At 50.3% G+C, this 14304-nt stretch overlaps 1 protein-coding gene across 1 annotated transcript in view; it reads left to right on the top strand.

The window, feature by feature from the left end:
- The window catches only part of sycp2l (synaptonemal complex protein 2-like), a 210125-nt gene that overhangs the window by 25726 nt on the left and 170095 nt on the right, over nucleotides 1-14304 (top strand). The window contains exons 7-8 of the mRNA XM_038796429.1: nucleotides 425-510; nucleotides 621-709. Of these exons, the coding sequence (XP_038652357.1) occupies nucleotides 425-510; nucleotides 621-709 (175 nt within the window). The remainder of the gene's footprint in view (nucleotides 1-424; nucleotides 511-620; nucleotides 710-14304) is intronic.

The following is a 14304-nucleotide window of genomic DNA, read 5'->3' as shown; positions in this document are numbered from 1 at the left end:
GGTGTCTAGGGGTTTCTAGAGGAGTCGTGTACCCAGTAAAGGAAGCAAGGTTTGCTTGAATGGTTGGGTCTCAATTAATTAATTAAAAAAATTTGTCTCCTATCTGCTGGGGTGGAACCGTCCCAGGTCTGGCAGGCCCTGTGTCTCTTCAGCCTTCAGAGTTAGTGAAGATAAACTATTGGGTGGGAATCGTGTGGTTTGAGGCTGGTAAGTGGTCTGTCAATTTCAACCTTCCCATGCACTGTTCCCAAAGCTTAATAAAATTGAGAATATTAATCGTCATATGTCAGAGCTATGATGGCACGTTAACTGAGCTATCCTGATCTGGAAACACTCAACATCCTTTGAGAGCCACTGGATAATTGAAAACTTAAAATGTGACCTCTTCAAATGATACATTGTCATTTGATTTTCTTGTAAATAGGGAGAATTCAACTTATGGACACATTTGTGTTACAATTGGGCCATGGAGTGTCTGACTTTCGTCTTAAAATTTCTATACGACTAGAGGTAAGAATTCCACCATTCAGGTAATCATCTTCCAGTAAACTGTAAAGAAAATGACTTGTCTCTCTCTCTCTCTCTCTCTCTCTCTCTCTCTCTCTCTCTCTCCTACTTAGGCTGTCCGAACCTTCAACTCGATGCTTGACATCATCTCCCGTGAAGGGAAAATCAAATTTCACATGTCTGAGGAAGCATATAGTCTAATGTAAGTTTAAAAAAACATGCATAGAATTTACAAAATTAATGACACCTATAAATATCGCAGTTACTCATTTTGTAAGGCACTTGCTTCTCAAATGATTATGGATTCCAACCCCATTTTGAAGAGATAAGCAAAGAAGCTTAGAATTCGGTGAAGTACTGGGTACGGTAATCTCTTTAATATGACACTAAATTGTCATCATTTAGCTGTGGATAATTTCAGAGCACCAATTGAAGATCATTGTTCTGGCTAATATTTCCCCCTCCATGCATAGCAAGCGGAGTTGCGTACAAGAATAGAGATGTTTTACTGCAATTGTATAGGGCATTGGTGAGGTTGTATCTGGACTATTGTGTGCAGTTTCGGCGTCCTTATCTGAGGAAGGATGTTATTGCCATGGAGGGAGAGCAGCAAAGGTTTACCAGGCTGATCTGGGATGGCAGGACTAAGTCGAGTTGGGATTATTCATTGCTATTCAGAAGAGTGAGAGGGGATTGTTGTATTACTGGGTCTAATATATGTCATTATTATTTGCTGTTGATGCCAATGGTCTGATGATGTGATCCTGGAAGGAATAACAGAAAGGCAGAGTACTGGGTTAATGGTAAGATTCTTGGTAGTGTGGACGAGCAGGGAGATCTCGGTGTCCATGTCCATAGATCCCTGAAAGTTGCCACCCAGGTTGAGAAGGTTGTTAAGAAGGCGTACGGTGTGTTAGCTTTTATTGGTAGAGGAATTGAGTTTCGGAGCCATGAGGTCATGTTGCAGTTGTACAAAACTCTGGTGCGGCCGCATTTGGAGTATTGTGTGCAGTTCTGGTCGCCACATTATAGGAAGGTTGTGGAAGCATTGGAAAGGGTACAGAGGAGATTTACAAGAATGTTGCCTGGTATGGAGGGAAGATCATATGAGGAAAGGCTGAAGGACTTGAGGCTGTTTTCGTTAGAGAGAAGAAGGTTAAGAGGTGACTTAATAGAGGCATACAAGATGATCAGAGGATTAGATAGGGTGGACAGTGAGAGCCTTTTTCCTCGGATGGTGATGTCCAGCACGAGGGGACATAGCTTTAAATTGAGGGGAGATAGATATAGGACAGATGTCAGAGGTAGGTTCTTTACTCAGAGTAGTAAGGGCGTGGAATGCCCTGCCAGCAACAGTAGTGGACTCGCCAACACTAAACGCATTCAAATGGTCATTAGATAGGCATATGGACGATAAGGGAATAGTGTAGAGGGACTTTAGAAGGGTTTCACAGGACGGCGCAACATTGTGGGCCGAAGGGCCTGTACTGCGCTTCTATGTTCTATGAAGAAACCACAAGTCTTCAATTTAAGCAAACTAATTCATTTAAAGTAATAATTGATTATATCTGAGTTCGACACTCGACAGAGCTAAATCTAAAAATTAAGTAATTAAATATGATTTGAATTAACTGATTCACAGCTATAAATACTAACTACACTGAGAGCTTTCCAAATACACAACTGCTTACTAAACATTCCTGGGTAGGAACGGACCAAGGTCCTTTAGGAGCTGCTATTTATACTGGATCTTGTAATGCCCTCTAGTGGTAGTGTTACAGCTAGATGTTTTCATTAACCGTTTAGTTATATACACATATACATATCATTACAGGGATCTCACCGAAACTTATAAAATTCTAACAGGGTTAGACAGAAAGAATGTTCCTGCTTGTGGGGGAGTCCAGAACTAGGGGTCATAGTTTGAGGATAAGAGGCGAAGAGAAATGTCTTCACCCAGAGAGGTGAATCTGGAATTCACTACCACAAAGTAGTTAAGGTGAAAAAATTGTGCAAGTTCAAGAAGGAATTGGATTTAGCTTTTGGGGCAAAAGGGATCAAGAGATATGGAGGGGGGGGGAGTGGAATCAGGATATTGAACTTGATCAGGCGCGAAGGGCTGAATGGCCTCATACTATATTCTTTGTATCTTTCTATGGAACCCATGACCACCAAGAAACAAATTAACTCGTTATTCATTTGCTGTTTAGGATTTTGCGGTAACTTTGTCTATATTATAAAAGTACTGGAAGTGTAGCATTTTAGAGTATCACATATGAATGTTTGTATGTTCAATTTTTTTGCAAAAATGTTGGTCTCTGGAACCAAAGTTCCAGAATAACAAGGTGATCTTGAGGGGAATTGATGGGGTGAATACAGAAAGGGGCTTTTCTTCTGATGGAGAAGTCTAAAACTAGGTGACATAGTTTAAGAATAAAAGGTCTCCAATGTCACAGATGAAGAGTAATTTATCTCTGCAGGCCGATAGTCTACGAATTTCTCTTGTGCAGAAAACAGTGGAGGATTTATCGAAGCTGAGTTAGAATAGTGTTTTTATAGATGAGGGAAGGTTATGGGGAACAGACAGGACAGTGGAGTGGAGATCACAACCATTATCTTATTGAATGGTGGAGCAGGCTTCAATTGCCAAATGGCCCACTCCTGCTCCCACGTTCTATGTTCCTATGTAACATCTAAAGTGATTATTTAAACAAATCATATTTAGACCAGTCTTTAAATTTTTTTTTAATGAGAAGTCGCTGGCAAAAACAATATTTGCTGCCCATCACTTCCCCGAAGAAGGTATTGCTGAGCTTCCATGTAGCTACACACACCACACTGTTGGGGAGTCAATTCAGGTTTGTTGATCCAACAACAGTGCAGGAATGGCTATTTAATTCTGAGTCAGAGCAGTATGTAGCTTTCATGGGAACTTGCAGATGATGGTATTTCCATGTGTCTGCTGCCCTTGTCCTTCCAGGTGATTGTGATAGCGAGCCCTCTAAGTATATATGACTGGCTTCGGGCCTATTGTGTGAGAATGATGAGCCACACTGACCAATAGGGGAAAAAGTGCAGGGACCTAGGAGGAGAGGTCCGAGCAGTGTGGACACGGTGGTCATAGTGAAGACTTGTTTAAAGACTGTGCCTATGCATAGTTAACCTTTTCCATTTTTATCTACGAAACCTCTTTTGGTTATACAAGTATCCTCTGTAGAGGCACCATATTGGCGATAGCGTAAATCGGACAATGATTGCAAATTTTCAGTAGTCTCAGAATTCAAGGGGGAAGTCTTCGAAAATAGAAAACGGAAAGCGTCAACGGAATTGAAAAACAGTGAGTGAAAAACAATTCCCATGTTGGGAAACTTGATTGTTTGACCAGGGGGCTTCAGACTGATCCAGTATATAGGGCGGCGTGGTTATTTCTTTACGGCCAATGAAATTGTGGGAGAAAATGAGCAAGAAGTTACTTTGTTGACTGTTTGTGGGCCCCAGACCTACAATCTCCAAAGGAATGTGTCCCTGGAGGCTCCCAACACAATCATTTGACTAATTGGTAACACCTGTGAAGGAGCATTTCAACCCCAGATCCCGCATTATACTAAGCTGTAAGTTCAATTCAGCTGTCATCCACCCAGAAGAGTCTATCACAGCTTTCGTTGGCAGGCTCTGCCAAATAACTAAACATTTGCGAGTTCAGCACAGCATGGAGTGATGTGCTGCACAATCGCCTAGTATGCAGTATAAACAACATTAGTGTGCAAATTAAATTACTGGCTGAGACAAACATTTTTCTAAATCAGGCGATCAAAATAGCCTAGGAAATGCGCTGAGAAGGGTGTGTCAGAGTTTCAAAGTGTGCAAGAGGGCGAGATATGTGTGGTGAATCACAGTAGCGTAATTCACACTGTTATTACATATGATGTACTATGTCTGTGTAAGCTCGGCACACGAGCAGTTGCGCGGCTCTGCCCCTAGGGGGAGATGTACTGGGAGAGTATGGGAGTTTGTACTGGGCTCCACCCTTGGCTCCGCCCATGGCTCCTCCCACCAACTGGTTGTATAAAGCTTGGCAGTCTGAGCCTGCCTGCCAGTTCATCTCAGCGCAGGCAGGCTCCGTTGTGATATTATTAAAACCACTGTTCACTTCCAACCATGTGTCTTGTGAATTGATGGTCACATCAATATGGCTGCAACGCATGCCACCAGATGGACAGGCAGAGAAGAAAATAGGAGCAGGATTTTAGTCTCCAGTCAGGAAGGGGAATGGGTTGTCGACTCTGAAATTATGATGAATGCCACAGATGTGGGGGAGATCACCCCCAAGAAGTGTGTCACTGTAGAGAATTTGTTTTTGGTGCAATAGAAAGGGCCACATTCAGACATGTTGCTGTGCCAGGCAGAGTAGGCCAAATATTTTTTTAAAACTACTCCGGTGAATAAAGTGGAGACGAATTCCGATGAAGGTTCAGAAACATACAGGCTGAATGTGGTGAAAGTGAGTAAAATAACCCCAATGGAAATGGTCCTAAGCATGGAGGTCGACATGGGCGTGTCGGCCACTGTAATGGACAAGCATACATTAAAATATCTTCGAGAAGAGAGTTCAGCCTTTGACCCAAGTATAACGCCAAGTTGGCGATATATACAGGGGAGAAGTTGAAGATTTTGGGGACACGGCAGCACAGTGGGCGGCATGGTAGCACAGTTGGTAGCACTGTTGCTTCACAGTGCCAGGGACCAGGGTTTGATTCCCAGCTTGGGTCACTGTCTGTGTGGTGTCTGCCTGTTCTCCCTGTGTCTGCGTGGGTTTCACTTATCCAAGCAAGTCCCACTTGCCCAAATTTGACTCATATACCTCTCTACACACCCTGCCCATGTAACTGTCTAACTGCTTTGTAAAGGGAAAAATTGTATCTGCCTCTACCACTGCCTCTGACAGCCCGTTCCAGATGCTCACCATCCTCTGTGAAGAAATTTCCCCTTGGGGCTCTTTTGTATCTCTCTCTCTCTCCTCTCGCCTTAAACCGATGCTCTCGAGTTCTAGATTCCTCCACCTTTGAGAAAAGATGTTGACTATCTACCTTGTCATGCTCCTCATTATTTTATCGATTGCTATAAGATCACCCCTAAGCCTCCTACGATCCAGGGGTTGGCAATGTGGTACCATACGCAATTGCCCTCTGCCCACTCCCTCCACCCTCCTATGGCAGTCCACCCCTGCGGAGGGTCCCCCCTCCCCTTGCTGAGGGTCCTCCTCCCCCCCCCCCCCCCCCCCCCCGCCTAGCCAATCGCCCCTTGGTTATTGGCCTGTGAGCTACTTACCTCCTCGACTCCCCACAGAAGCCCTTTCGGCAGGTTCACGTTTTACAAAAGGAGTGCTAATCAGCGCTGGGGAGACTGCTGAATGATGGGAGGCTCATGGGGTTGCTCTTGTTAATTGTATGGAAATCGGGCTTAAGTGGTTTCTCGCCACGCTACGGCGGAATCCCAATTTCATCTACGTGAATGGGCCGGGCTGTTTGGTGCCTGGAGTAGTTTTTGTTTTTGGGCCCTCCCATTGTTCACCGGCCTCGTTTCGCTTGGATTAGGGCCCGACGAGGTTGGAGAATTTTTTTTGCCCACTTGACTCACAGGGCAAGACTCTCCATTCTCGTCCATTGCCCCCTCCACTGCAAGTGAGAATGGAGAATCTGAGGTTTCAGCTAAAACTTCATTCACTTTCAGCGTGACTGGGCATCATTCGTTGGGCATCATTTGGAATGTTGCACATGATTCTGGTCGCCACGCTACCAGAAGGGTGCTTTGGGGAGGGTCCAGAAGTGGTTTATTAGGATGTTGCCTGATATGGAGGGCATTGGCTATGAGGAGAGGTTAGATAAACTCGGTGGCATAATCTCACTGGAACGGCAGGGGTGAGAGGCGATAGAACATAGAACATAGAACATAGAACAGTACAGCACAGAACAGGCCCTTCGGCCCTCAATGTTGTGCCGAGCCATGATCCCCCTACTCAAACCCACGTATCCACCCTACACCCTATACCCGTAACCCAAACCCCCCCCCCCCCCCCCAAACCTTACTTTTTTTTTATTAGGACACTACGGGCAATTTAGCATGGCCAATCCACCTAACCCGCACATCTTTGGACTGTGGGAGGAAACCGGAGCACCCGGAGGAAACCCACGCACACAGGGGGAGGACGTGCAGACTCCACACAGACAGTGACCCAGCCAGGAATCGAACCTGGGACCCTGGAGCTGTGAAGCATTTATGCTAACCACCATGCTACCCTGCTGCCCCAAATCTTGAAGATTGAGTAGCAATGTCACAGCGGAGAGTCAGATGCTCTTTCCTAAGATAGGGAGAGTCAAGTACTAGGGAACATAATCAAGTGCGTAGGAGAAAGTTTAGAACAGATGTGAGACGCAAGTTTTTTTTAGACAGGGTGCTAAATATATGGATCGCACTGCCTGGGGAGGTGGTGGGAGTAGGTACGATAGCAGCATTTAAGGGGCATCTAGACAGATCTATGAATAGAGTGGGAATGGAAGTATGCGGACTCCATAAGTGCAGACGGTTTTAGTTTAGGCAGGTAGAATGGTGGGTGCAGGCTTGGAGGGCTGAAGGGCCTGTTTTCTGTGCTGCATTGTTCTTTGTTCATAGTAATATAGATTGTTCATAGTTGAGGAACCAAAACTGTGGCACTCCAACCTGAAAGTAACCCATTTATCCTGACATGAGTTAGCACCATGAGATAGAACATAGATAGAACATAGAACAGTACAGCACAGAACAGGCCCTTCGGCCCTCAATGTTGTGCCGAGCAATGATCACCCTACTCAAACCCATGTATCCACCTAAACCCGTAACCCAACAACCCCCCCCCCCTTAACCTTAACCTTGCAAAAGATATTGTTGTAACCTTTTATGTGGCACCTTATAGAATTCCATTTGGGAATCTGAATATATCACATCTGATGTTTCCCCTTGATCCACACATTGACTGATTCTCCTTTATTTACATCGTCCACTGCTTTCCCCCTTTACAGCCACCCATCGGCTGTTTTCCCCCTTTACAACCCCCCCCCCCCCCGTCCACTGCTTCCCCCTTTACCTCCCCCCGTCGGCTGCTTCCCCCTTTACCTCCCCCCGTCGGCTGCTTCCCCCTTTACCTCCCCCCGTCGGCTGCTTCCCCCTTTACCTCCCCCCGTCGGCTGCTTCCCCCTTTACCTCCCCCCGTCGGCTGCTTCCCCCTTTACCTCCCCCCGTCGGCCGCTTCCCCCTTTACCTCCCCCCGTCGGCTGCTTCCCCCTTTACCTCCCCCCGTCGGCTGCTTCCCCCTTTACCTCCCCCCGTCGGCTGCTTCCCCCTTTACCTCCCCCCGTCGGCTGCTTCCCCCTTTCCCTCCCCCCGTCGGCTGCTTCCCCCTTTACCTCCCCCCGTCGGCTGCTTCCCCCTTTACCTCCCCCCGTCGGCTGCTTCCCCCCCTTTACCTCCCCCCGTCGGCTGCTTCCCCCTTTACCTCCCCCCGTCGGCTGCTTCCCCCTTTACCTCCCCCCGTCGGCTGCTTCCCCCTTTACCTCCCCCCGTCGGCTGCTTCCCCCTTTACCTCCCCCCGTCGGCTGCTTCCCCCTTTACCTCCCCCCGTCGGCTGCTTCCCCCTTTACCTCCCCCCCCCACCCGTCGGCTGCTTCCCCCCCTTTACCTCCCCCCCACCCGTCGGCTGCTTCCCCCCTTTACCTCCCCCCCCACCCGTCGGCTGCTTCCCCCTTTACCTCCCCCCCACCCGTCGGCTGCTTCCCCCTTTACCTCCCCCCCCACCCGTCGGCTGCTTCCCCCTTTACCTCCCCCCCCACCCGTCGGCTGCTTCCCCCTTTACATCCCCCCCACCCGTCGGCTGCTTCCCCCTTTACATCCCCCCCACCCGTCGGCTGCTTCCCCCTTTACATCCCCCCCACCCGTCGGCTGCTTCCCCCTTTACATCCCCCCCCCACCCGTCGGCTGCTTCCCCTTTTACATCCCCCCCCGTCGGCTGCTTCCCCCTTTACATCCCCCCCCACCCGTCCACTGCTTCCCCTTTTACATCCCCCCCGATGGCTGCTTCCCCCTTTACATCCCCCCCCACCCGTCCACTGCTTCCCCTTTTACATCCCCCCCCCGTCGGCTGCTTCCCCCTTTACATCCCCCCCCGTCGGCTGTTTCCCCCTTTACATCCCCCCCCCCCCATCCACTGCTTCCCCCTTTACATCCCCGCCCCCCCCCACCCGTCCACTGCTTCCCCCTTTACATTCCCCCCCCCGTCGGCTGCTTCCCCTTTACATCCCCCCCCCCCGTCCACTGCTTCACCCTTTACATCTCTCCCCCCCCCCCCCCTGTCGGCTGCTTCACCCTTTACATCCACCTGTCGGCTGCTTCCCCCTTAACCTCCACCCGTCGGCTGCTTCCCCCTTTACCGCCACCCGTCGGCTGCTTCCCCCTTTACCGCCACCCGTCTGCTGCTTCCCCCTTTACCTCTTTCTCCCCCCCCCCCCCCCCCCGTCGGCTGCTTCCCCCTTTTACCTCTGCCCGTCGGCTGCTTCCCCCTTTACCTCTGCCCGTCGGCTGCTTCCCCCTTTACCTCCGCCCGTCGGCTGCTTCCCCCGTTACCGCCACCCGTCGGCTGCTTCCCCCGTTACCGCCACCCGTCGGCTGCTTCCCCCGTTACCGCCACCCGTCGGCTGCTTCCCCCGTTACCGCCACCCGTCGGCTGCTTCCACCGTTACCGCCACCCGTCGGCTGCTTCCCCCGTTACCGCCACCCGTCGGCTGCTTCCCCCGTTACCGCCACCCGTCGGCTGCTTCCCCCGTTACCGCCACCCGTCGGCTGCTTCCCCCGTTACCGCCACCCGTCGGCTGCTTCCCCCGTTACCGCCACCCGTCGGCTGCTTCCCCCGTTACCGCCACCCGTCGGCTGCTTCCCCCGTTACCGCCACCCGTCGGCTGCTTCCATAATTAAAGTGCTTGGGGTTACGGGTAGTGTGGAGAGATGGGTAGAAAGCTTGTTGACTGGGGGGAAAAAAGCAACAAGTTGTAATAAATGGTTCTTTTTCTAATTGGCAGGCAATTGACTAGTGGGGTACTGCAGGGATCAATGCTAGGATCCCAGCTGTTCACATTTATATATTAATGACAAGTGAACTAAATATTATGTCCAAATTTGCAGATGAAATAATGTTGGGTGGGAGTGTGAGCTGTGAGGAGGATGCAGAGATGGTTCAGCTGGATTTGGACAGGCTGAGTGAGTGGGCAAATCAGAGCAGATTCAGTGTAACGTGGATAAATGTGAGGTTAACCACTTCGGCAGTAAAAATAGGGAGGCGGATTATTATTTGAATGGGGGTAAACCAAGAACAAAGAAGATTACAGCACAGGAACAGGCTCTTCGGCCCTCCCAGCCTGCGCCAATCCAGATCCTTTATCTAAACCTGTCTCCTATTTTCCAAGGCCTACTTCCCTCTGTTCCCGCCTGTTCATATACCTGTCTAGATGCCTCTTAAATGATGCTATCGTGCCCGCCTCTACCACCTCCGCTGGCAAAGCGTTCCAGGCACCCACCACCCTCTGCGTAAAAACCTTTCCACGCACATCTCCCTTAAACTTTCCCCCTCTCACCTTGAAATCGTGACCCCTTGTAACTGACACCCCCACTCTTGGAAAAAGCTTGTTGCTATCCACCCTGTCCATACCTCTCATAATTTTGTAGACCTCAATTAGGTCCCCCCTCAACCTCCGTCTTTCCAACAAAAACAATCCTAATCTACTCAACCTTTCTTCATAGCTAGCACCCTCCATACCAGGCAACATCCTGGTGAACCTCCTCTGCACCCTGTCCAAAGCATCCACATCCTTCTGGTAATGTGGCGACCAGAACTGCACTCAGTATTCCAAATGTGGCCGAACCAAAGTCCTATACAACTGTAACATGACCTGCCAACTCTTGTACTCAATACCCCGTCCGATGAAGGCAAGCATGCTGTATGCCTTCTTGACCACTCTATCAACCTGCGTTGCCACCCTCAGGGTACAATGGACCTGAACTCCCAGATCTCTCTGTACATCAATTTTCCCCAGGACCCTTCCATTGACCATATAGTCCGCTCTTGAATTGGATCTTCCAAAATGCATCACCTAGCATTTGCCTGGATTGAACTCCATCTGCCATTTCTCTACCCAACTCTCCAATCTATCTATATTTTGTTGTATTCTCTGACAGTCCTCCTCGCTATCTGCAACTCCACCAATCTTGGCATCATCTGCAAACTTGCTCATCAGACCACTTATAGATAGATAGAGAAATACAGCACAGAACAGGCCCTTCGGCCCACGATGTTGCGCCGAAATTTTGTCCTAGGTTAATCATAGAATTTTGGACAATTTTTCATGGCCAATCCACCCAACCTGCACATCTTTGGACTGTGGGAGGAAACCGGAGTACCCGGAGGAAACCCACGCAGTCACGGGGAGGATGTGCAGACTCCACACAGACAGTGACCCAAGTCGAAATCGAACTTGGGACCCTGGAGCTGTGAAGCAATTGTGCTATCCACAATGCTACCGTGCTGCCCTTAAGAAGTTAACCTACACTCCGTTATTCTACCCTAATCCAAGTACCTATCCAATAGCCGCTTGAAGGTCCCTAACTTTTCCAACTCAACTACTACCCCAGGCAGTGCATTCCATGCCCCCACTACTCTCTGGGTAAAGAACCTACCTCTGACATCCCCTCTATATCTTCCACCATTTATCTTAAATTTATGTCCCCTTGTAATGGTGTGTTCCACCCGGGGAAAAAGTCTCTGACTGTCTACTCTATCTATTCCCCCTCATCCTTCTCCGTTCTAATGAGAAAAGGCCTAGCACCCTCAACCTTTCCTCGTATGACCTACTCTCCATTCCAGGCAACATCCTGGTAAATCTCCTTTGCACCTTTTCCAAAGCTTCCACATCCTTTCTAAAATGAGGTGACCAGAACTGCACACAGTACTCCAAATGTGGCCTGACCAAGGTTTTGTACAGCTGCATCAGCACCTCACGGCTCTTAAATTCAATCCCTCTGCTAATGAACGCTAGCACACCATAGGCCTTCTTCACAGCTCTATCCACTTGAGTGGCAACTTTCAAAGAACTATGAACATAGACCCCAAGATCTCTCTGCTCCTCCACATTGCCAAGAACCCTACCATTAACCCTGTATTCCGCATTCAGATTTGTCCTTCCAAAATGGACAACCTCACACTTGTCAGGGTTAAACTCCATCTGCCACTTCTCAGCCCAGCTCTGCATTCTATCTATGTCTCTTTGAAGCCGACAACAGCCCTCCTCACTATCCACAACTCCACCAATCTTCGTATCAGCTGCAAATTTATATATACCTTCGTCCAGATCATTTATGTATATCACAAACAACAGTGGTCCGAGCACGGATCCCTGTGGAACACCGCTAGTCACCTTTCTCTATTTTGAGACACTCCCTTCCACCACTACTCTCTGTCTCCTGTTGCCCAGCCAGTTCTTTATCCATCTAGCTAGTACACCCTGAACCCCATACGACTTCAATTTTTCCATCAACCTGCAATGGGAAACTTTATCAAATGCTTTACTGAAGTCCATGTTTATGACATCTACTACAGCCCTTCCCTCATCAATTAACTTTGTCACTTCCTCAAAGAATTCTATTAGGTTTGTAAGACATGACCTTCCCTGCACAAAACCATGCTGCCTATCACTGATAAGTCTATTTTCTTCCAGATGTGAATAGATCCACAGTCGGCTAAACAGCTGGGTTTTAATGCAGAACAAGGCCAGCAGTGCGGATTCAATTCCCGTACGGCCTCTCCGAACAGGCGCCGGAATGTGGTGACTAGGGGCTTTTCACAGTAACTTCATTGAAGCTGACTTGTGACACTAATATTTTTATTATTTATTTATTTTATTATTTTATTTTATTATTATTACCACAAAAAGCAGTTGAGGCAAAAACAGATGGAATTAGTTATAACTCGGGGGATATGGGGGAAAAGGCGGGTCCAGGGTATTGAACTTGACCTACACTGGGCATATGATCAGAATGAGCATGCTCGAAAGGCCAAATGGCCTCCTCCTGCTACCCCTTTAGCCCTATATCCACTGTTTTCCCTTTATCCCTACATTTACTCTGCCCATTTATGCCCACATCCACTGCTTCCCCTTTCTCCTCACATTAACGTTTCCCCTTTATCCACATCTGCTATTCCCATTGTCCCCTCATCCACTGCCTCCCCTTTGTCCCCCCCCATCCACTGCCTCCCCTTTGCCCCTCCCCTTTGTCCCCCCCCCATCCACTGCCTCCCCTTTGTCCCCCCCCACCCACTACCTCCCCTTTGTCCCCCCCATCCACTGCCTCCCCTTTGTCCCCCCCATCCACTGCCTCCCCTTTGTCCCCCCCATCCACTGCCTCCCCTTTGTGTCCCCCCCATCCACTGCCTCCCCTTTGTCCCCTCACCCACTGCCTCCCCTTTGTCCCCTCACCCACTGCCTCCCCTTTGTCCCCCCCCCTCATCCACTGCCTCCCCTTTGCCCCCCCCCACCCACTGCCTCCCCTTTGTCCCCTCACCCACTGCCTCCCCTTTGTCCCCTCACCCACTGCCTCCCCTTTGTCTCCCCCCTCATCCACTGCCACCCCTTTGTCCCCCCCCTCATCCACTGCCACCCCTTTGTCCCCCCCCATCCACTGCCTCCCCTTTGTCCCCCCCATCCACTGCCTCCCCTTTGTCCCCCCATCCACTGCCTCCCCTTTGTCCCCCCCCCACCCACTGCCTCCCCTTTGTCCCCCCTCCACCCACTGCCTCCCCTTTGTCCCCCCCCACCATCCACTGCCTCCACTTTGCCCCCCCCCCCACCCACTGCCTCCCCTTTGTCCCCCCCACCATCCACTGCCACCCCTTTGTCCCCCTCATCCACTGCCTCCCCTTTGTCCCCCCCCCCACCCACTGCCTCCCCTTTGTCCCCCCCCTCATCCACTGCCTCCCCTTTGTCCCCCCCCTCATCCACTGCCTCCCCTTTGTCCCCCCCCTCATCCACTGCCTCCCCTTTGTCCCCCCCATCCACTGCCTCCCCTTTGTCCCCCCCCCATCCACTGCCTCCCCTTTGTCCCCCCCCATCCACTGCCTCCCCTTTGTCCCCCCCCCATCCACTGCCTCCCCTTTGCCCCCCCCCATCCACTGCCTCCCCTTTGTCCCCCCCCCACCCACTGCCTCCCCTTTGTCCCCTCCCCCCCACTGCCTCCCCTTTGTCCCCCCCCACCCACTGCCTCCCCTTTGTCCCCCCCCACCCACTGCCTCCCCTTTGTCCCCTCCCCCCCATCCACTGCCTCCCCTTTGTCCCCTCCCCCCACTGCCTCCCCTTTGTCCCCCCCACCCACTGCCTCCCCTTTGTCCCCCCCCACCCACCCACTGCCTCCCCTCTGTCCCCCCCCCACCCACCCACTGCCTCCCCTTTGCCCCCCCCCCATCCACTGCCTCCCCTTTGTCCCCACATCTGCTGCTAGTATTTTTTCCTAGTATAGACACATCCTCTGCATGCCCACTCTATCCTGTCCTGTAAGTTTCAACAAGATGCCCCCCTTATCCTTTTTTTTTTACTAAACATTTGAAAATGTTAATAAAAATAACATTAACAATGACATCAGCATGGTATAATAAACATCCCCCCCCCCCCCCCCCCCCCCAGAATTCTGCTTCTGCTGACATTTAAATTTTCCCTGAGAAAGTCGACG

Source organism: Scyliorhinus canicula, chromosome 5, assembly GCF_902713615.1.
Source record: "Scyliorhinus canicula chromosome 5, sScyCan1.1, whole genome shotgun sequence".
NCBI classification, from domain to species: Eukaryota; Metazoa; Chordata; class Chondrichthyes; order Carcharhiniformes; family Scyliorhinidae; genus Scyliorhinus; species Scyliorhinus canicula.
The sequence above is the reverse complement of the archived record's forward strand: the minus strand, read 5'-3'. Positions and strand labels throughout refer to the sequence as shown.